Here is a 24,186-nt window from a genome sequence, read left to right as displayed (position 1 = left end):
ATAAACAAACACATGGACAAAGAAAACAGTTCAGTGGTTACCAGAGGAAGGGAGGTGGGGGGTGGGAATAGGGGGTGAAGGGGAGCATTTATACAGGGACAGACAAAAAATAATGTACAATTGAAATTTGACAATTATGTGAACTATTATGAACTCAATTAAAAAATTGGGCTGGCTTAAAAGGAATGAGAATATCAAAAAGTCAAAATAAAATAAAGTAAAAATTTAAAAATAAAAATATACTTATGGGGGCCAGCCCCGTGGTCAAGTGGTTAAGTTCTCGTGCTATGCTTTGGTGGCCCAGGGTTTCGCTGCTTCAGATCCTGGGCGCAGACATGGCACTGCTCATTAGGCCATGCTGAGGTGGCATCCCACGTGCTACAACTAGAAGGACCCACAACTAAAAAAATATACAACTATGTACTGGGGGGATTTGGGGAGAAAAAAAAAAGCAGGGGAAAAAAATATATCTACTTACGGATAATCTCAACGTGGCAGGAAATAGAGAGGCCAAACTGAAATTAATGTGGTTGTTCAGGTTTTAAATGCTAAACTCTTAGGTGAGTTTAGCATTTAAAAGCCTATATACAAAAAGCCTATATGTAAGCGCGACACTTATATACAGCTGCAAGACTAATGCCAAGAAGACTGAAGAGCACTGAGGCTTGAGAATAATACTAAAGACATTGACTTGTTTTAAATACTTTATTATTAAAAACGTGAAACATATGCAAAAGTAGAGAGAATAGTTTAGTGAACTCCCACATTAACTATCATCTAGCTCCAATAATGATCACTTTACCAGGGGTCAGCAAATTATGGCCCAAAGGCCAAATCCAGCCCACTACCCGCTTCTATAAATATAGTTTTACTGGAACACAGGCTTATTTCTTTATATTTTGTCTGCACTGCTTTCATATTACAATGACAGAGTTGAGTAGTGGCAACAAAGACCTTGTCCCACAGCAACTATTTGGCCCTTTACGGTAATAATTTGCTGACTCCTGACTTATTTCTCCATAATCAGCACAGCCCACTCCTGTCCACCTGCCTGCCAACCCCACTTACATTATTTTGAAGCAAATAATAATCATGTCATCTGATTGGGAAAAAGAGATTTCACAATAATTCCTTAACAAGATAAATAGTCAATTAGTGTTCAAATTTCCAATTACCTCCAGGTCATAAGACTTTTCAGTTTTTTTGTCTTTCCTCTTTACAGTTTGTTTGTTTGAATTAGCATCCAAATAAATTCCACACATTGGGATTGATTGACATGCTCCCAAAGTCCTGTTTAATCTACAGGGGTTTTTCCTGCATTTTTCACCCTTTCCCTTCATTTATTCCTTGCAATGAATTTGTGTGTGTGTGTGTGTGTGTGTGTGTGTGTGTGTGTGAGGAAGATTGGCCCTGGGCTAATATCTGTTGCCAACCTCCTCTTTTGCTTGAGGAAGATTGTCACTGAGCTAACATCTGTGCCAATTTTCCTCTATTTTATGTGGGATGCTGCCACAGCATGGCTTGATGAGCAGTGGTAGGTCTGCACCCTGGATCCAAACCTGTGAACCCCAGGAGCTGAAGAGGGGTGTGCAAACTTAACCATTATGCCACCAGGCCTGCCTGGCAATTAATTTTTTTGAAGCAACCAGGTTGTCCTGTAAAGTTTCCCATAGTCTGGATTCTGCTGATAACATCCCTGTGGTGGTATTTAACATGTTTCTCTGTCCCTTGTATTTCCTGTAAATTGGTAACTGAATTTAGAGGCTTTCAGAGGGATTTTAATGCTCTTCAAAGAAGCAAGACGATGGCCACTGCTTAGAGAAGGTAGTGTGAAGATAGGATTATCTGTTCCATTTTGCTCCCTTTATCATCATCAATCTAAGAAGGGTTAAAAAAAAAAGTACAAGCAATTAAACTTGAATAAAATTAAAATCCAAATAAAACCCAATTAAAACTCAAAATAGTTGATAAGGGAGTAAATGATAGATTGTGTTGTAAGAAGTGTTAACGTGAATCCTCAAACGTAAGCCCAATGGATACATAGGAAATGAACTCTAATTCTCTTTACTTTTCTCTAGTCAATCTAATTATAATTCCTCATGCCACTGGGTGGTGGAAATTTAACCAATCAGCTGGAATGCTCTCCCATCTGCTCAGTCTGATGAGCTAATCCTATTAAAAATCTTACCTCCTGAGTGAGGTCTCCTGGTTCAGGTGGGACCTCTCCCTCACGCTTACTCAGCTGCAGTCCCATTAGCCTTTTTGCTGTTCTGGAACACAGCAACCTTGTGCCACCTCAGTCGCTGTTCTCTTAGCAGAGAACACTCTTCTCCCAGATCTTCGATCTACTTCCTCACATCAGTAGGGACTCTGCTCAAAGGTCACCTCCTTGGAGAGGACTTTTCTGGCCCTTATCTAAAAAGGCACCCCACCAGCACACTGTTTCATTTCTTCACAGAACCTACCACATTAGAAGTTATAGTGCATATTTCTTTGTTTACTTGTGTGTTCTGTGTCTCTTTTGAGAACATAAACTCCATGAGAAGCAAGAACTTTGTGTTTTTCACACTATATCTCTAGTGTATAGAACAGTGCTTGGCACACAGTTGATATTTGGTAAATATTTGTTGAATGAATGAATGATCTCATACTGATCTCATCTTCCAGACTTTCTTCTGGATTCACTATTTCCATCTCATTTTGGTCCTGAACTCTTCTCTTGTATTGGGTTTCATGACTCTTCTCTTTAATGAAATTAGCAGCTACTGGAGCACAGATAATGAGTTTTAGAATTCCTTACCATCTCCCATAATAGTTGGCAAAGATCAGGGACTTACAAATAGTAAGTACTCAGTAAATACTTTTTGAATTATAATGAGAGGATTTGGCTTAGCTTGTTCTTTAAAATGAAGCTTAAAACATCACATAGATTTGTTCTCCTTCATATGGTATAACTGAATATTGAGTACATTTTAAATTCAGGATATTCATAATCCAGAGAAGCTAAAGGTAAATGTGAAGGAGGGGGTGTACAAAAAGAGACAGGTAGTAATGGGTGAGATTCTTCTTCTGAAAGGTTTGCTTGGGGCCCCCGATTTTAAATGTGGCCCAGTGTCAGGGAGCCATGCAGTCCTCTGACGGCTGTGTGCTGCTACGGTGACTGTCTACCCAGAGGAGCATCTGGATGCCAAAGACATCCATGTTTATTGGATTCGATTAGTTCACCACAACCATAAATTAAGTCAACACAAGTTCAAAGTGGGATCCCAAGTAACTACTAAGAGATCCTCTTTTTTCAAACCAGTTAAAAATTTATCATGTCCTATCTTAGAATGATAATTTATATCTTTTGGCTTTGTTGCGTCCTCTTAGAAGTTAAAATATGGTATTTCCCCCTTCTCTTGATTTGTTTTTTTTTCTTTCTAGTAAACTTTGATTTTTTTGCTCTCCCTGTGTTCTTAATGCATTTGAGTTTAACATGACTCATTTAACATCTTCATTTCATAAAGGCCTTTATCAGGCTAGGGCATGTCTGTGTATAGCTTCTGTGATTGATGTCCACTTGATTGTAGGAAAATTGTTTTTAATTACTGCTAGCTCTGAAATGGCCAGAGAAGCACCAATATCTGGCACTTAGTTATTGCACAGACTTCGTCACTATTAGTCTGAATAAATAGCCTCTTAGATTTTCTAGGTGGGAGCTAGGAGGATATATCTATTCAACTAAAGAGAAACAGAAGGTTATATAATAATCTACTGATGTGGAGAGTGTCTTCAGTGGATTCTTGGGACTATACTGTCAGCCATTAGGGACAGCAACACAGAGCACACAGTAGGTGCTCAACCAATCATCGTAGGCTAATGAGTGTGTCCACTGAAGTAGATTTGTTTCTCTGGAGGTGCTCTCCACAGCCCTGGTGTGGGAGGAATCTCACTCTAGATTCTATTCCCGGTTCTGCTATTTTTCTACCGTGATGACCCTCAGTTTCTTTATCTAAAAAACAAGAATCTCTGCTTGTCTCCTAGGATTATTGAGAGGACAAAATGAAAACACATATCTGAACATGTTTGGCAAACTACTAGATGTTACATAGGGCTTACAAATAGAGTGAGGCAACAACTCAGCCTTGGAGTGGCCAGAAAACATGTCCCTGATCCACATACAAATCTTGGGAGAGTCCAGCATCCCCTAGAATACAGTACTCTATCAGCCTAAGTCTTGGGGAGCTGATGCCTCAGGTACACACCTCCTGAGGGGCCCTAATATCCAGAGTTCCCTTGGGCCAGCAGCTGGAGGACTCTTTGGTAGCAGACAGGTTCTGTTATAAAACTCAGGGCTTCCCTGAATATTTCACAGCTTCTCTAGATGTCAGGTCTGGGCCCCAGGATGCCTGTACCCTGGAAGGACCATTCTGTTTTCAACCTAGGAGAAATTGTGGTGATCAACATAGTGTATTTCCAGTGCCACCTTAATGTCCCCATTTCTTTTCCACATTCCTCACTGTCTCTATCACTCATTTTATCTGTCTCAGCATTTTCATGTACCTCCCCCCAACTAAAACGGATGCATTTTTTTTTTTACCTCCTGTCCCAGTCAGGACAAGCGAAGTTTGTCTATAGAACCAAACAATTCCTGAATCTCCGTGGAATAACACACTACTACACTGCTCATTTCTCACTCCCTGAAGCTGGCCAGTGCAGGTTAGCAGGAGGGCTCTGTTTATCTCAGTCTCTCACAGAGCCAGGTGACATTGTGCCATCTCAATCAATAGTTCCACTATAACAAAGGCAGGGCAAAGAGAACATGGCAAACCACATCCTGGGTTGTAAAGCTGCTACCCATAAGTGACAACATGTCACTTCCACTCATGTTACATTGGCCAAAGCAAGTCATATGGCTGTTCCTAACTTTAAAGGGATCAGGGAATTATAACCCTACCACATGCTTTAGAGGAGAATAGAAATATTTAGACAGTACTAATCATGACCATGCCTCTGTGGTAAGCAGAATAATGACCTTTCAAAGATGTCCACATCCTAATCCCTATATTATGTTATGTTACACAGCAACGAGGAATAAAGTTGCAAGACAGTCAGGAAAGAGATGTGACATCAAAAGCGGGATTGAAGGGATGTAATGTAGCTGGCTTTGAAAATGGAAAAAAGGGAGTGTGAACCAAGGAATGCAGGTTCCTAGACACGAGAAAAAGCAAGGACACAGTTTCTCCTCTAGAGCGAAGGGAAGGAACGCAGCCCTGCTGACACATTGATTCGAGTCTAGTGAGATTTGTGTGAGACTTCTGAGTTATACGACTATAAGATAATAAATTTGTGTTGGTTTAAGCTACTAAATTTGTGGTGATTTGGTATAGCAATGATAGGAAAGTAATACACTTATCTTTTAAAAAATGACATTTATTATTCTTTTTTCTAACTATAAAAAAAGACATGAACAAACTTGGAACACAAAAAAGTAGAAAAATAAAATATAAAACTTATCCACAAGTTTTTTGTGTGTGCTCTTTCTATATTATTTTCTGCATATGCATACATACGTATATTTTCATGCATACATCATAAAATTAGATCACACAGCATAGTTTTACAGCCTGCCATTTCATTTATCAATAGATCTTGAAGATTTTCTTATGACTAAAATGTTCTAATTGTGCTATTCAGTTCAGTCACATTTGACGGCTGAGAACTAGAAATGTAGCGGTCTGAATTGAGATGTGCTGTATGTGAAAAATGCACACCAGATTTTGAAGAGCTCGTATGAAAAAAATGTGAACTCTCTCTCTAGTAATTTTTATATTGATTTCATGTTGAAATAATAATATTTTGGCTATATTGGGTTAAATATAATATTAAAGTTAATTTCACTCATTTCTTTTTATTTTTTTAGTGTGGCTACTAGAAAATTTTAAATTACCCATTTGGCTAGCTTTATATTTGTATTGGACAGCACTGTTCTAAAACATAATATTTTAAATGCAAATGCTTGTTCATAGTATAGCTGATTTAAGAGCTTATGTGGAACTTTCACCATGTCTCTCTCACTTAGGGTGAGGTTTAGGACTGTGGGGTATCAGAACTGGTCACCTCAAAATGTATCTCTTTGACTTGATTATTTTTAAGAACAAAAGACTCTGAAAGAAACCTCGACATTCCCCCTAACTGCCTAAAGGAATTTAAGATAGAAGTCTTGTCCCAAGCACAGGCCATCACCACAGATAACTCTGGGTATAGGTAGACTCTGAGGGTCCTTGCTAAGCCCATTCTTATCAAAGTTCTGTCTACCAAACATTTGCTTTTCCATTTCCATGTGACTTGCCTTCCTTCTCTTTGAAGTCCCAAACCACCCCCACCCCAACCCCCCAACATTCTCCTTTGTCTTTAGCTGAAGATGGTATTTAAGGTGGCAGTTTTGGCCATTCTGATGAGTTGCTCAGTTTTCCTGGGTTTCTCCCATGTATACACGTCATAAAGCTTTCTTTGATTTTCTCCTTTTATTCTGTCTCATGTCAATTTAATTCTTAGGCCAGCCAGAAGGATCTAGAGGGTAGAGGAATTATCTTTCTCCCCTACAGGACCATCTTTGAGGAAAGAGCTATATCTCTTCTGAACTGTCCCCATTGTTTGACATAAGCTGCAGTGACTCCATTTAGATATGGGACAGTGCTGCAGCTGATGAGCTTAGAACACTCAACCAGTTCCCTCCTTAAACCACACTGCTCCTTCTGTGACTCCCAAGCTCTGCCAGACAGCATCAGTGACAGTGAGGGATCTCTCCCGCAGAGGTTGCCTTTCTGGGAGCATGCAGAGCCAGCAAACTTCCAACTCATCTGGAACTATGTTCATCATTGTTAGTCTCTCGGAGCAAGAGGTCATTTTGTCATTTTCAGATGATCACTCACAGCATTTGCTTAGTCAATAACAATGTTGCTGAGAAGAAACCATAGCATCATTTTACCAGTCCCTAAAAGTTCCCTTGGATTCTTATCTACATCTTGAATATGGTCAGGTAAAAAAAGTACCCCAGACCCAAACTTTGTGATGATCCATATCTAACTCTGACTCAGCAATCTTTTATTATTTGTAAAATTTCAAAGTAGAAATAAGTTATAGGTAGAAGAGTCAACAGATCTACCCCTAAGGTTTGTCAAATACTGTAACTGCTCTATTTTACCTCACAGGGAGGTTGTTGTTTTTAACTTCTCAGTTCCTCACATTTTTCTTAATCCACAAAATTATTCATGGTCCTTCTCATTGATACTATATCACTGATGCATCTTACAGTTGAAATGGTTTTACACTTTTTAGGAAAAAGAGGCTAATTTGTTTCAGGGTCCATTCATTTCTTTTAGCTCTTGGCATTGTAATTTGCCTTTCTAGGTATTGTATACACTTTCCACACTGTGAGGGGCTGAGCACAGGTGAGAGGGCCAGGTCATCTCAGAAGCATCTTGAGAACAGAGTAGTAATGGGAGAGCCACGATAGAAGTTCCCCTAAGCCCTGACAAGAGGTTTTCACATATTGAGGTATATGGGGTAACTATTCAGCTTCAGGACTGGTTCAGCTTGACCTAGAGAGGCCTGATTTATGGCCTGTTGGGCATGTTTTGTACATCTGCTTTGACCATTAAAGTAAAGAATGCACTCTTTTGAGATAAGAATGCATACCTTCCCTCCTACACTCTATTGGTAATGCCTGTGTTAGTCCCTTTTTCTGCCATCAGGGTCATGTTGACTTGCTAATTTGCAACTGAATACCTCTTTGAAACTTTGAAAATATATCCTGGTTGTGTTTGATATATGTCCTTTGTTTTAAAAAGATATAAGTCTGTACTGAAAACCATGCTTCCTGGAATGTTTTCTAAGGTCTTCCTGGGTTATAATCCTGACTCTGACTCAAGTAAAATTCACCTTATTTCTTTTATCTATAGAATGGTTATTGGTTATTTTGCATTGAAAGCCCGTAAAGTGGCATCTTTTCAACACATTTTAAGGCAACACATTGACCTGGTGATTGTCAAGGCCAGGATGAAAAGACATAGGAGAAGCAAGACTGTTGCATCGTTTCTCTACCAATCAAAGGATCCTTGCCTCCTCCAACTAGATGTGTCTCTGGTTGAGGATCACCTTGAAGGGGACTGATTACTAGCCATTGTGAATACTTAACTGAAACGTAACTCCCAGTATCTTCCACCCAGCCATCCTAGTTTATTCCTTGGGGCCATACAGAACAAGCCCCATCCTTTCACTGAGCCATCTTTTACTCTGGTGTAGACCATGAGCTTGAGTCAGACTGACCAACTCTTTCTCAAACTTCCAGTATAAAACAGATACCTCTTCACACAGACTATCTTTATCCTTACTCTACTCTATTTTTTCCATTGAGCTTATTACTATCTGACATATTTTTGTTTATTGTCTGTCACTTTCTCCAGACCCACTAGAATGTAAGCTGCATGAATGTAGGTTCTTTGTGTTATTGGAACGGTACTTGGCACATTATAAGCACACAGTACTCTCTGTTCTCACAGTCTTACAGATCAGCAAGATGCCTACTCCATCCCAAACCCATTACATCCCCTGAAAGAAAGAGAGCCTTTTTCCCAGTAGTTTTTTTTTTTTTTTTAAGATTTTATTTTTCCTTTTTCTCCCCAAAGCCCCCTGGTACATAGTTGTATATTTTAGTTGTGGGTCCTTCTAGTTGTGGCATGTGGGATGCCACCTCAGCATGGCTTGATGAGTGGTGCCATGTCCACGCCCAGGATCTGAACCAGTGAAACCCTGGGCCGCCAAAGCGGAGTGTGCAAACTTAACCACTCGGCCACGGGGCTGGCTCCCCCCAATACTTTTAACAGAAGTTGTAGAATTGAGTTTCACTGGCCTGTCCAGAGTCCAGTGCCCATCCCCAGCAAATTGCTGTGGCCAAGGGGATGGGCTACATTGTTTGGCTACTTTTGGGTGATATGCCCAACTGGAATAGGGTTTGGCTCTTCTAGAACCACATGGCTGGAAGTGGGGAAGGGTTGGTTCCTGGGAGGACAATCAAGTACTGCTATTAGAAGGAGGAAGAAAGAAATTCAGGGCAAGCAAAAAAGAGAGAGGGAGGAATGCATATTTAGAATGTTTGCCAAGCACTATACATGCATGCGTTATCTCATTTAATTTGCACTACAACCCAACAAAGTAAAAATGGGTAACATTTTAGAGAGGAGAAAGCAGACTTAGAAAGATTAAGAAATTTGCCAGCTAGGGGCCGGCTCATGGCCAACTGGCTAAATTCTCTTGCTTCGCTTCTGTGACCCAGGGCCTCGCTGGTTCAGATCCTAGGCATGGACGTAGCACCACTCGTCAAGCCATGCTGAGGCAGTGTCCTACATAGCAGAACCAGAGGACCTACAACTAGAGTATACAACTATGTACTGGGGTACTTTGGGGATAAGAAGAAGAAGAAAAAGAAATTTGCCAGCCAGAAGGTTATGGGCTGGCACTTAAATCCAGGTCTGTTAGGCTCTAGAACAGAACCCACATATGCCCTCCCCTCTGTTTACCCTTATCATTCAGGTTCTATTCAGGTCATTCACCACGGGTTATTGTGATTGGCCCTGTGCTTGTCTACCCATCCGGTGTTCCCAAACAACCCACTCAGCACTCTATCCAGGCCAGGCTTTCTTCCCTGAGCGTGTCTATTGTTGCCACATTCTCATGACCAATGTTGTTTCTTAGATTTCTCCACTTCTCTAGGCCTCTCAATTAGACTGAGACTCAGTTCTGCTTCCATCTCTTCCATGAGTTCCTTGAAGCTTTCCCTGATGATTTAACACATAGCAATCAATCCCTGTGAACTCTGAAATTTACTGCTTGTTCTCTGGGTCAATCATGGGAGAGGGGATGGAAAGGAAATGGGAGCAAATCCCATGTAAAGATTTTTAGCTGGGTAGGCCCTTGTTAAGAGGGCTGAAAAAAGCATTGTCGAGGTACAAACCCACTTTGGCCCTCAATTAGCACCTTTTCTGTGTGGCTGAAAGTTTTCACTTCCCAGAGTGTTGACAAGTTGAGGATAAAGACTTCCTGACAAGAACACACTTCCTTGAAGATCTGTCCTACTATATAGCAGAGCCTCGTACATAGTAAATGCTTAATCAATATAAGTTGAATCAATATCACTATCTTCTGTGTCCCAGTGTACCTTCCACAGTGCTTGCTGAGTTGACTCAACATCATATAAATCTAGGTTATTTCAATGATAACCAAGCCCCTATTGACACAAAATAACCAATAACCATTCTATAGATAAGAGGGAAAGAGTGAGTTTTCCTTGAGCCAGGGTGTGGATTATAATCCAGGAAGACAGTTTCCACAAAGGAAGAAAGTGTTCCAGAGAAGCACCATTTTCAGTAGTCTTATACCTTTTTAGAACAAAGAATATATATTAAATACACCCAGGAAGCATATTCATCAAAGTTTCTAAGAGGTATTCAGTTGCAAATTAGCAGATCAACAGGACCCTGAGGCTCGGAAAAGGACTAATATGGGCGTTACCTATAGGGCAGAGGAGGGGAAGTATGCATTCTTATTTTGAGAGAGTGCATTCTTAAATGGTTAAAGCAGATGTACAACGTATGTTTGATAGGTCATAAATTAGGCTCCTTTAGTTCAATCTAAATCAGTTTTGAACCCAAATAGCTACCCCATATACCTCAATATGTGAAAAATGTCTTGTCAGCTTACATACCACTTTCCATAAACTTCCAGTTGTCTTCCTTTAAAACACTTGTCTTTTACTAAAAATCTCATCAAATACTTCCATCAACACTTGCTCAACTCTGCCAGGTAGGTAATTGCTTCTGCAGTAGCTGGGTCAGGTCTCTGGGGTGGCACCCACCGCTTGGGATTTGTAGTCATCTGTTTACGTCCGTCTCATCTGCTGGGCTCTGAGCTCCTAGAACTCTGCTGTCTTATTCACCCTTTACCCAAACCAAGCGGTTATTCTCATAAGGGTAGTTATAATGAAAATGTCAGCTTGTGCACATGGTTCCGGCAATCTATGAGCCCAGGATGATTTGTATTCTATTTGTAGAGAATTATTTTTTTTTAATTCACATATTAAATACCTTCGAATTCTCTAATAAATTCATATTAATTCTGTATATGAGCAAGATTAATTTCTCCAACATACTAAGGAAACCCACTCAGAAGGTAACCTAAATTGAAGGTCACCCAGGCAAGCTAACTAGTGGTGAACTTCAGCGGACTGGTGTGAAGCGCGCTGCAGGTCTCTTGAGCTCTTTCGGCTACCGTTGCTGGGTCCTCTGCGTTCGCTCTCCTTCTGCGCCTGCGCGCTGCCGCAGAGTCGTCCATTTCTCCGTCAGTCAGGAAGGACGCCGGTGTTAAGGTGAGCTGTGTTGCGTCCTTCGTTCGGGGACGCCCGAACCATAACCGCCACCTCCCGCTCCCTGCTCTCAGTCTGCCGTGGAGCTGAGTCGTGACTGCATCTCTGTGGTCGAGGAACCTCGGACCTCTCGGCTGCGTCGACCCCTGTACGCCCCCACCGCGACCTCAGGAGGGCGGCGGGCTGGCGGCGGGGCCCCCAGGAGCCAAGTGGGCTGCGGGGGCCTCGAGGAACCTACCGGGCTGCGGAGGCGGCCGGCCTCGGCCCACTTCCCGCTGCGTTTCCCCCTAGTCACTGTGACCTTGCTTAGGTCATTTGGCCCGTCTGGCCCCTGTTTTCACCCGCGGAAAAGGAGTAGGGGTTTCCTCCTCAGCCTGCCTCGAGGCGTAGGGGCCGGCGCTCGGCGGCGTTAGCTGTGCGCCAGCGTTTGTGACTCCACGAGGGAAGCTGGAGAAGGGCAGCCGTGCCTGTGGCGGGAGGGAAGGGCCGTCCCGCCGCGGCCTCCTTTCCGGCCCTGCCCGCCGCCGCGTTAGCCGGAGTCTGCAGGCTCGGCCCGCGCCGCCGCTCACTGGGCCTCCTGGCCCGCTTGTAATCCTTTACCGCGTGGCCTTGGACAAGTGACATAACTTTCGTGTGCCCCAGTTTTGTCATCAGTAAAATGGGAATGATGACTGTCTCAGGGGTGTCTGGAAGATTAAAAGCTGTAAGTGCATTGGCGCTTGTCGGTCTAGAGCCGCTGCCCAGCTTCCTGGGTCTGGGGGAGTCTTGTTGGTAGTTTCTGCTCCGCGGTTACTGTCGCGGCCGCAGTTCTCTCGCTTATTTAGGGTGGTCGTTCCGTCTGTGAGAGGGGAAAACGAGGAAGCAGGCTGAGCTTTAAACACGTTAGGCTTTGTGGGAGGAGGCCGTCGCCTATCCTCCCTCTGCCTTTCTAGGTAATAAATACATTATGCGGCAGAATTCTTTAGATATCTTACTATGTTCTAAGACTTCTCTTTTCTTACTATTTTACCTACCAGGGGGAATAACTACCATGGCTTCCAGTGCTTTGACGAAACCCCAGATGCGTGGCCTTCTGGCCAAGCGTCTGCGATTTCACATCGTTGGAGCATTCATTGTATCCTTGAGTGTTGCAACTTTCTATAAGGTATGTATGTTTGATTTTTACTCTGCGTATGGCCCAAATATGTCTTTTAAATTTAAAAATGTATTTTATTTTCATAAATAGTTTAGAGTCTTTTAAAGGAACTCCCTCTTTAGTATGCCTCCTTCCACTTACCTTTCCTCCACTCACCTCAGTGTGACAGGAAAGTACTTCATATTCCTGGGATAGCTTGTCCTTCGGTAAATGAAGCTAGGGCTGCCATGACAAAGTACCACAAACTGGGTGGCTTAAACAGCAGAAATTCATTGTTTGTTTGAGAGGCTGGAGATCTCAGATCAAGGTGGCTGCAGGGTGGATTTCTTCTGAGGCCTCTGGCTTGGCTTGTAGATGGCTGGCTTCTCCTTGTGTCTTCAGATGGTCCTCTGTGTCTTAGCCTGTGTCTGTCTGGATTTTCTTTTATCAGGATGCTAGTCGTACTGGATTAAGACCCACGCCAAAGACCTCGTTTTAACTTTATTACCTCTTTAAAGACTTTATCTCTAAATACTGTTACATTCTGAGGTGCTGGGGGATTAAGACTTCACACGAATTTTGGGAGAGAAAGTTCAGCTCATAGCACAGGCTATAATTGTTTTATTTAAGCAGAGGGATGGGGAAGGCAGTAGTTCTGTTTGGCACCTTGAAGAATTGTTGCCACAGAGTTGCATTTTAACTCTGTGCTTTCTATGGATTTTAGTGTTGTGCCTTTTGGTTTTTTTAATAAGTTTTTTTAAATTGTAAAATACACATAAAATTTAACAAATATTAAAGTGTGCAGTTCAGTGGTATTAAATACATTCATAATATTGTGCAACCGTCACCATCTCCGTGACTTTTCGTCTTGTAAAACTGAAACTCTGTATCCGTTAAACAATAACCTTCCATTCCCCACTCCCCATCCCCACCCCGCGGAACCACAGTTTTGCTTTCTGTCTTTGATTTTAACTACTCTAGGTATCTCGTATAAATTAAAAAAATATAAAATTCATTTGCTTTTATTTCTTGGGTTTGTTGACTGAGCCTTTTATGTTATTTCTCTCTGCCTTAGTGTTCAATGTTTTTAAAACAAAAAATATTTTTCTTGTTATGACAGAATGCTCACAGTTGCTTTGTAGGTAGGTAATGGGTCCGAGCAGACCTTGTTCAGAGGGTTGCAGTGGGGCTTATGCCTCTTGGTTTTACTGGAAGAAGTTGGGAATTCAAATAGGTGAAGCGGTAAAACTGGCCAGATGGAAGGCTCTTGCTGTGTTAAGATGAAGTATCATGATTCCATGTTTCTGCAGCACCTTAACTGATGTGGATTGGCACTAGGAGGAATTTTTTTTTTCTTTTGAGGAAGATTAGCCCTGAACTAACTACTGCCAATCCACCTCTTTTTGCTGAGGAAGGCTGGCCCTGAGCTAACATCCATGCCCATCTTCCTCTACTTTATATGTGGGACACCTACGACAGCATGGCTTGCCAAGCAGTGCCATGTCCACACCCGGGATCCAAACTGATGAACCCCAGGCCACTGAGAAGCGGAACGTGTGAATTTAACCACTGTGCCACCGGGCCGGCCCCAGAAGAATTTTTTACTGGTTTTTATATGCAGGATGGGATTTGAATTTAGATTATAATACACACATTGAAATCTTTTAGGCAGTGTTTTCTGGAGAATAAAACCTTTGCCAGATGACAGACCTGTGTGTGAATCCTGGTTGAGCCACCTACCAACTAGTGCTTCTCCCTAGCCCTTAATCAAGTCACTTAAACTCTGAGTCCTTTTCCTCATGTGTAAAACAGGTCAGTGTCTATTCTAAGGGCTTAACGTTGAAGTCTAAATCACCCAGGGCTCTTGCCAGATAGAAAGCTTCTGTGCCTTTCAGAGGCACATGGTTACAGAATCAATCTCAGACTCCTTTGAAATTAATAGTATAACTTAAATTGAATCAGAATATTTTAGCTGGTCTCAGCTGTGGAAATATTTAGCTTTGGCCAGAGGGAAGGCTGCAGTCTACCTTCTCCCTAAATCTTTTAGCTTTCTGGGTGTCTCCCTTTGGCTCTTACCAGTCTGTACACACCCCCCCAACACCCACCCACCCACGCAACAAAATCCATCCCTAGGCAAGGAGGGCTCCTCTTGCTAAGTAGTTTCCCTAAGGCTGCTTTTTCTTTCCTTGCATCTGTCTCAGTGCCTCCACCGTTTGTTTTAGGAAATAGAGGGTTCAAGTTAAAGGTGAACACACACATAATGTATTGTGATTTATGTTGTCTTTAGTATTGTTTCTAATAATCTAAAAAATAAGTTCTAATGGAATATGTTACTTTTTAGTTTGCTGTGGCTGAACCGAGAAAGAAAGCATATGCAGATTTCTACAGAAATTATGATTCCATGAAAGATTTTGAGGAGATGAGGAAGGCTGGTATCTTTCAGAGTGCAAAGTGATTTTGGAATATAAAGGTAATATGGCTATTTGAAGTTACTGTTTAGAATTTTTTTAAATTGTGGTAAAATACACATAACATAAAATTTACTGTCTTAACTGTCTTTTTCCCTTTGCTGAGGAATATTCGCCTTGAGCTAACAACGGTGCCAATCTTCCTCTATTTTATATGTTGGTATGTTGCATGGCCGCCAACAAGTGGTGTAGGTCCATGCCCAGGAACTGAACCTGGGCCCCCGAAGTGGAGTGTGCAGAATTTAACCACTAGGCCACAGGGCTGGCCCCCTGTCTTAACTATTTTTAAATGTACAGTTCGTTATTGTCGAGTACATTCACATTGTTGTACAGCCAATCTTCAGAACTCTTATCATCTTGCAAAACAAACTGTACTCATTAAACAACCCTCCCATTTCCTTCTATTGCATGCCAGCCACCATTGTCCTTTCTTATGAATTTGACTAGTTACCTCATGTAAGTGGAATCATCAGTATTTGTCTTTTTGTGACTGGCTTATTTCACTTAATGTAATGTCCTCAAGGTTCATCCATTACAGCATCTGTCAGAATTTCCTTTTTAAGGGTAAATAATACTTCACTTTATGTATATACCATATTTTGTTTACAGCCATGCATTGCTTAATGTTGGGGATACAGTCTGAAAAATGCATCATTAGGTGATTTCTTTGTTGTGTGAACATCAGAGTGTACTTACATAAACCTAGATGGTATAGCTTACTACACACCTAGGTTATATGGTAGTAATCTTATGGGACCACTGTTGTATATGTGGTGTGTTGCTGACCGTGATGGCGTTATGCCGTGCATGACTGTATTCATCTGTTAGTGGACACTTGGATTGCTTTCACCTTTTGAATTTTGTGAATAATGCTGCTATGATGTGTGCAAATGGCTCTTTGAGACCCTACTTTCAGTACTTTGAGTATATACCCAGAAGTGGAATTGTTGGATCATATAGTAGTTCTATTTTTAGTTTTTTAAGGAACCGCCATCCTATTTTACATAGCAGCTGCACCATTTTACATTCTACCAGCAGTGCACAAGGGTTCCAGTTTCTCCACATCCCTGTTAACACTTGTTCTCTCTCTTTTTTTTTTTTTTTAAATAGGAGCCGTCCTAACGGGTATGAGATGGTGTATCATTTTGGTTTTCATTTGCATTTCCCTAGTGGTTAATGATGTTGATTGTGTTTTCTTGTTCTTTTTGACTGTTTGTATATCCTCTTTGGGGGAATATCTGTTAAGTCCTTTCCCCATCTTTAAACTGATTGGTTTTTTGTTGTTGTTGAGTTGTAGGAGTTCTTTAAACGCCTTGTCAGATATATGATTTGCGAATATTTTTTCCCATTCTGTGAGATTGCCTTTTCACTCTGTTGATTGTATCCTTTGCACAGAAATTTTAAACTTTGATGGAGTCTAATTTATGTAATTCTTTTATTGCTTGTGCTTTTAATGTCATATCCAAGAAATCATTGCCAAATCCAATGTTATAAAGCTTTTTTTGTTTTCTTTTACGAGTTTTATCTTTCACTTTTAGGTCTCTGATCTGTTGAGCTTTATAGTAAGTTTTGAAATCAGGAAGTGTTAGTCTTCCAACTTCGTCTTCTTTTTCAAGATGGTTTTGTCAGGATCCCTTGATAGTCTATAAGAATTTTAGCATGAATGTTTCTATTTCTGCAGAAATACTGTTGGGATTTTGATAGAGATTGCATTATAGATGTAGATCACTTTTAGTATGGACATCCTAATAATTATAAGTATTCCAGTCCATGAACATGCAATGTCTTTCCATTTATTTGTGTCTTTAATTTCTTTCAGCAATGTTTTATAGTTTTCAGTATACCAGTCTTTTGCCTCTTTGGTTAAGTTTATTCTTAGTATTCTTTTTAATGCTATTGTAATTGGAATTGTTTTCTTTTCTGATTCTTCATTTTTAGTGTGTAGAAATGCAACTGATTTTCATGTGTTGATTTTGTATCCTATAATTTTGTTTGAGTTTATTCTAACAGTTTTTTTCTGTGGAATCTTTAGGGTTCTTTAAGATCTGGTCTTCTGCAAACAGAGATAGTTTTTCTTCTTCCTTTCCAATTTGGATGTCTTTTATTTATTTTTCTTACCTAATTGCTATGGCTAGGACTTCAAGTACCATGTTGAATAGAAGTGGTAAGAGTGGGCATCCTTGTCTTTTTCCTGATCTTAGAGGAAAAGCTTTCAGTCTTTCATCATTGGGTATGATATTAGTTGTGGGCATTTCATATATGGCCTTTATTATGTTAAGGTAGTTTCCTTCTCTCCCTAATTTGTTTCATGATAATTGTTATCATGAAAAGGTATTGAATTTTTCAAACGCTTTTATCAATTGTGATGATCTTGTGGTTTTTGCCTTTCTTCTGTGGTGTATTTCATCGATTTTCGTGTGTTTAATCATCCTTGTATTCCAGGAATAGTTCCGACTTGGTCATGGTGTATAACCTTCTTCAAGAGCTGTTGAATTCTGTTTGTTAAGAGTTTTTGCATGTATATTTATCAGGGATATTGTTTTATAGTTTTCTTTGTCTGGCTTGGGTATCAGAGTAATGCTGGCCTTGTAGAGTGTTTTGCATTCCTTAATGAGATGGTCAATCAGGTGTGGCCACAAGAGTAGACAGAGGCTTAGGAAACATGGTAGGGGCCATCTCTCCCCACCCCAGAAATGTTCTTCAAGATGTCAAAACATGTTAAAACACAGAAAAAAAAATATACACACACACAATACATACAGTGAATTTGGAAGTGTTCTTCCTCTACAGTTCTTTTGGAAGAGCTTGAGGAGGATTGCTGTTAATTCTTTAGAAGTTTAGTGGAATTTACTTGTGAAGCCATCTAATCCTAGGCTTTTCTTTGTTGTGAGGTTTTCTTTTTTTAAGGAGCATTAGCCCTGTGCCCTTTTTCCTCTATTTTATACGTGGGATGCTTGCCATAGCATAGCTTGATTAGTGGTACCTGTGTCTGTGCCCAGGATCTGAACTGGTGAACCCCAGGCTGCCAAAGCAGAACGTTCAAACTTAACTGCTACGCCACCGGGCTGCAAGTTGTGAGGTTTTTGATTGCTGATTCAATCTCCCTACTAATTATAGGTCTGTTTATGTCATCTGTTTCTTCCTGATTCATTTCTTGGTAGGTTGTGTGTTTCTAGGAATTAATCCATTTCATGTATGTTATCTAACTTGATGTACAGTTGTTTATAGTATTTTTATAATTCTTTTTATTTCTGTAAAATCAGTTATAATATCCTCTCTTGATTTCTGTTTTTAGTTATTTGAATCTTCTCCCTTTCTTAGTTGGTCTGGCTAAGGTTTGCCAATACAGTCAGGCGTTACTCAATGATAGGGGTATGATCTGAGAATGTGTCATTAGGTGATTTCATTGTTGTGCAGGCATTATAGAATGTACTTAACGCAAAGCTAGATGATATATAGCTGACTACACACCTAGACTATATGGTACTAATCTTATGGCACCAGTGTTGGATATGCAGTCTGTCCTTGACTGAAATGTTGTTATGCAGTGCATGTCTGTATTGATTTTTACAGATAAGCACCTCTTGATTTTGTTGATTTATCTCTATTTTCCTATTCTTTGTTTTGTTTATCTCTAATCTTTGTTTCCTTCCTTCTGCTAGTTTCAGGTTTAATTTGCTTTTCCTTTTCTAGCTTTTAGGTGTTAACTTCAGTTGTGGATTTCAGATTATTTCTTTTTAAATTTTCCTTGTGATAGCCTCTTTGACTCATTGGTTGTTAAAGAGTATGTTGTTTAATTTTAACATTTACGGATTTTTCTGTTTTCCTGCTGGTATTGATTTCTAGTTACATTCTACTGTGATCAAAGAAGATGCTTGTATGTTTTAAATCTATTAAGTCTTGTTTTGTGGCCTAATATATGGCCTGTCCTGGAGAATGTTCCATATGCACTTGAGAAAAATGTCTATTTTGTTGTTTGGTAGAACGTTCTGTATCTGTTAAGTCCACTTGGTCTGTAGTGTTGTTCAAGTCCTCTATTTTCTTAATGATCTCTGTGGTTTTAGCCAGAAAAAGTTGGGTATTGAAGTTGCCTACTATTACTGTAGGGCTGTCTCTTTCTTGCTTCAATTCTGTTACTGTTTGCTTCATATATTTGGAAGCTCTGATGTTTGGTGCATATATATTTATAACTGTTCTATCTTATTGGTCACTTGACTGCTTTATCTTTATACAGTATTGTTCTTTGTCTCTTCTGACATTGTCTGAATTAAAGTCTATTTTGTCTGATAGTAGTATAGCCACCCTTGCTCTCTTACTGTGTGGAATATCTTTTTCCATCCTTTCACTTTCAAACTGTGTATGTCCTTAAATCTAAAGTGAATCTCTTGTAGACAGCATATAGTTGGATCCTGTTTTGTATCCATTCTGCCAGTCTGTGTCTTTTGATTGGAGAGTTTAATCAGTTTCCATTTAAGGTAACTACTTATAGAGAAAGACATACTATTGCTATTTTGTTAATTGTTTCTATATATCTTAGAGCTTTTTTGTCCTTCATTTCTTCCCTTAATACCTTCCTTTGTGTTTAATTTTTTTTTGTAGTGATGTGTTTTGAATCCCTTCTCATTTCCTTTTGTGTATATTCTATGGATATTTTCTTTGTGGTTACCATGGGAATTACATAAAACATGCTAAAATTATAACAGTCTACTTCAGACTGATAATAACTTACTTTAATCACATATACAAATTCTACTCTTTTACAACTTTGTTACCCCCACTTTGTTATTAATGCCACAAATTACGTATTTATATGTTGTTTACCTATTAACAGATTTATTTTATGCTTTTAAATCCTACAAAATTAAAAGTGGAGTTATGAAACAGTTATAATAATACTGGCTTTTATATTTGTCCATATATTTGCCTTTACTGGAGAACTTTTTATTTGCACATGGCTTCAAGTTATGGTCTAGTTTCCACTTGAAGAACTCCCACTGAACATCTAGTGATAATGAACTCCTTATCCATTAGCTTTTGTTTATCTGGGAATGTCTTAATTTCTTCCTATTTTTGAAGGACAGTTTTGCTGGATATAGAATCTTGGTTGACAGGGTTTTTTTGTGAGCAGTTTAAATATATCATCCAACAGCCTTCTGACCTGCAAGGTTTATGCTGAGAAATCCACTGGTAACCTTACAGAGGCTCCCTTGTAGGTGATGAATCAATTTTCTCTCATTGCTTTCACGATCTATTGACTTTGGTTCTTTACAGTTTGATTATAATGTGTCTTGGTGTGGATCTCTTTGGCTTTATCCTACTTCGAAGTAATATCTTGTATTTGTTTATCCATTTCTTTTTCTCAAATTTGGGAAGTTTTTGGCCATTGTTTCTTCAAATAAGTTCTCTGCCCCTTCCTTACTTCTGCGACTTCCATGATGTGTATATTGGTCTTTTTGATGGTGTCCCCTAAGTCCCTTAAGCTTCTTTTTGCTTCTGAGACTCAGTAGTTCAAATGAACTGTTTTCAAGTTTGCTGATGCTTTCAATTCAGTTATTGTATTTTTATGCTCTGGAATTTCGATTTTTTAATAATTTCTCTTTGTTGATATTATCAGTTTGTTCATGTATTGTTTTCCTGATTTTGTTTAGCTGTCTGTGTGAGTTCTCCTTAGCTTGTTGAACATATTTAAGACAGTTTTAAAATCTTTGTCAAGTAAGTTGGAGGCATGTGTTTCTTTAGTATTGGTTTCTGGGGATTTATTTTATTCTTTTGAATGGGCCATGTTTCCCTCTTTCTTTCTATACCTTGTGATCTTTTGTTGAAATTTGGGCATTTAAATAAACAGCCACCTCTCCCATTCTTTGCACACTGGCTCTGTGCATGGGAAGATCTTCACCAAACAGCCTGGCATAAAAGCTCAGGTTTTCTGGGGATCCATCTTCCCTGAGCCCTTGCATGTGCTTTGCTTCTAGATCCCATGTATACTTGGCTGCTTTTAAGTGTTAATTTCCTTAAGAGTCTCGCCCCTGCTTCCTCTAGGAGCCTTATCAGCTGTCTGTTGTATTCCTCTGCCCATAATCTCTTGTCCATAGGTGCCCATGAGTCTGCAGTCCCTCTGCAGATCTCTCCTGTCATGGGACCCACCACTGCTTTTAGCATATCTAAACTATGTCACTGTTCCCATCAGTGCTCTGAGAAAGGCAAGCTAGAAAACAGTCCCTTGGGAAGCCCTCATACAAGTTGGAATGTTGCAAGCAGATTCCACTCTTTTCCTTCTGTCCTGAGGGAGGAGCCAGGAATTGGTCAGTTTCCTCCTGACCACACTGTGCTGCACTGAGGAGGGTGTGAGGCAAGGGTGAGGAAAAATTCGATGAAATTTTCTGCCTTGAGTGCAGCTTTTTCTTGTTGAGGTGTTTGCTTGGTTGCTGCACCTTCTTAACTGGTTTCTAGATTTCTTACAAAGACACTTTGGTCCATATGTTGTTGCGTTTTCTGTGGGGGAACAGGAGTCTGGAGCTTTGTAGTCCACCATCTTGTTGACGTATGAAGTTATTTTTTTATGTTCCAGGTTATTTCACGTTTTATGCTGTTATTAATTGCTAGATTGGCATTAGGAAAATCACACTTTAAGAAGTACTTTAAAAAAACAAAAGGATTTGACACCTTTTATAGTTTAGTTGAGTGTCCATTATTAGTGATTTTGTTGGCTTTCCCTGGATTCTGGTTTGGTCTGTCTTATCCACAAAGTCCTTGTGCCTTATGGATGGTGTAAATTAGGGTTCTGTGTCTAGAAAGGGACTGACTTGCATGCTGATGAAAGGTCATCCACTAAATTGACTTGAAAGCATGTGTCCCATACCCGATGAAAGTATTCATACTCTGGAATCTTATCATTCATGTATTTAAATTTATTCAAGGTCAACAAAAAAGCAAGATAGAACAACATAAGTAGAATTAAAGATTCTGTTGACCATCTCAGTCTGAGTTTGATGTGACAAGGGAAATGTGAATCTGCTGTTTTTTCCAGGCAGGCTGATCCTGAATGAGAATTCCAGCTGGTGGGTGGGTGGGTGGGTGGGTGGGTGGGTGTGTGTGTGTGTGTGTGTGTGTGTGTGTGTGTTCCTTCCCACGTTACAGGGGGTGGGGGAGACCTGCTGCATTGGACTTAAGATCAGTTTTCTAAAAGACTCAAGGATAATTTTGAATATAAGTAATTTTGCCTAATATAAGACTTATTCTATAATATTCCATTTCTATAGTTGTTTATCTTAAGAAAATATCTGAAATGCACATAGATCCATACACTAAGTAGCCACAGTATTACTAGTAATAGTAGAAAAAAATAGAACTTTATTTCCAGTGGTTGGAAAATTGATAAGGAGTTATGCTTTTTTCATACTATGGACTATTGGGTCCATTAGGAATTATATTCACAAAGTAACATGAAGAAATTATGTAATAGAAAATTAAGAATGTTTTATATAAAGGATGATCTATGTTAAATAAAAATTGGATAGAAAAAACAAGTGGAGGTTAAAGATCAAGAAAATAGTAGTTCTGTGTGGAATCTTGACGTTGCTGTTTTCTCATAACTTTGAAATTTTCACATTTCCCACAGTGGGTATACATTTCATAATCAGATGTTAACAGGCTAATTTTTAATATTTGTTAGACTTTTATCTTCTTTATTTATAAGAAGTTGTGTTTAAAAATCAGTAAGGAAAATCAGACTTGGAGGTAGGAATAGAAATATCATTTAGAATAGATTGGCTGCTAATTCTAGGAACAGTATGTGAGTATGAGAAGGAAATGGAGGGGGGTGGACCTGAGAGAGAAGAAAAAAGCATAAGTTGGTAAATGAAAGCAAGAAACCAGAGTAAGATGTGGTATGCCCAAAATGGAAAAGAGAGTGGTCAGGAAGCTTGGTGGAGAATGGACCCAGAGCCCAGGCAGCCTCAACTGGGCTTCTCCTGGGCTAATGGTGAGTGAGCAAAGTGTGGGCTCCACTAGTAGGAGTAGACCTCAGATGATCTCAGGGGTGGTGAGGTATTAAAAGAGATACTTAATGCTTGTCATTAACTTAGCCACTATGTTTTTCTCCACAGAATTTCTTTGGGTTGAGTTCCACGGAAGTTTGTCACTCATTGACCTGTGTTCCTGAACTATGAAACATCAATATTTGGGCTAAGGAATAGTTTCTCTTGATAAATAAATAAGAAATACATGGACAGTAAGTCTTTGCTCAGTTATTCTTACTGATATAATTCAAGGCACTTGCATCAGAACTGATTAGAGATTTTAACTGTGTTCATGAACCTTATGAAGATAATTTGATTTCACTATTATAAATTTCATCATTTTGGGACATTTTTGATTGCTCTGCCGTTTTGTCCATTTCACTGAGATACCACTAGGTGCAGTTTCTTAGTCCTAGGCCATGGATTTAAGGCCTGCATGAGCCTACATGACTGCAGTCATCCCTTGGTATCCACAGGGGATTGGTTCCAGGACATCCCCCCCCCCATACAAGAATCCAAGGATGCTCAAGTCCCTTAAACCTCCATATTGACACATTCCCCATCTGCAGATTCAACCAGCATAATCAACACAGGACATAATCCTTGGGCGTCACCATCACCGTTTGGTAGTTCTGCTCGATCAACCACCAGACAGATATAATAGATAATTGAAATTTAAGGATCTTTACTCAGTATTGCTTTACTAAAGAGTATGTATATGCATTTGCATTTCGGAATATGTATCTATCTAGTCCAGAAAAAACTGTTACTTAACTGGAATTAAGTAATGTCTACTAATGACCAACAGAGTATAGTAACTAACTAACTTTTTTTAGAGGAGGTCTTAGGACCTTTATTAATTATGCTTTTTTTTTGTTGAGATCAAAGTGATACCACTGAGAGCTTTAAAAATGGTTTATTTTAGGGGCTGGCCCTGTGGTGCAGGAGTTAGGTTCGCACGCTCTGCTTAGGTGGCCTGGGGTTGGCTGTTGGACCCTAGGTGCAGATGTATGCACCGCTTATTGAGCCATGCTGTGGCAGGCATCCCACGTATAAAGTGGAGAAAGATGGGCATGGATGTTAGCTCAGGGCCAGTCTTCCTCAGCAAAAAGAGGGGATTGGTGGCAGATGTTAGCTCAGGGCTAATCTTCCTTTAAAAAAAATTATTTTAGGCACAGCTAA

At 39.9% G+C, this 24,186-nt stretch overlaps 1 protein-coding gene across 2 annotated transcripts; it reads left to right on the top strand.

Annotated features, from left to right (window-relative positions):
• Positions 1 to 11,278: 11,278 nt before the first annotated feature.
• On the top strand, positions 11,279 to 23,220 carry COX6C (cytochrome c oxidase subunit 6C). Of its 2 annotated transcripts, none has more exons than XM_008540526.2 (4): positions 11,279 to 11,407; positions 12,421 to 12,548; positions 14,860 to 14,988; positions 23,092 to 23,220. In XM_008540526.2, exons 2-3 carry the CDS (start codon positions 12,435 to 12,437, stop codon positions 14,971 to 14,973), a joined length of 228 nt encoding a protein of 75 aa, XP_008538748.1. In that variant the 5' UTR covers positions 11,279 to 11,407; positions 12,421 to 12,434; the 3' UTR covers positions 14,974 to 14,988; positions 23,092 to 23,220. The 2 variants fall into 2 exon arrangements, with proteins under 2 accessions (XP_008538748.1, XP_008538749.1); XM_008540527.2 differs by lacking the exon at positions 11,279 to 11,407 and adding an exon at positions 11,413 to 11,552.
• The last annotated feature ends 966 nt before the right edge of the window (positions 23,221 to 24,186 follow it).

This window comes from Equus przewalskii, chromosome 8, assembly GCF_037783145.1.
Source record: "Equus przewalskii isolate Varuska chromosome 8, EquPr2, whole genome shotgun sequence".
In the NCBI taxonomy this organism is placed as follows: Eukaryota; Metazoa; Chordata; class Mammalia; order Perissodactyla; family Equidae; genus Equus; species Equus przewalskii.
The sequence above is the reverse complement of the archived record's forward strand: the minus strand, read 5'-3'. Positions and strand labels throughout refer to the sequence as shown.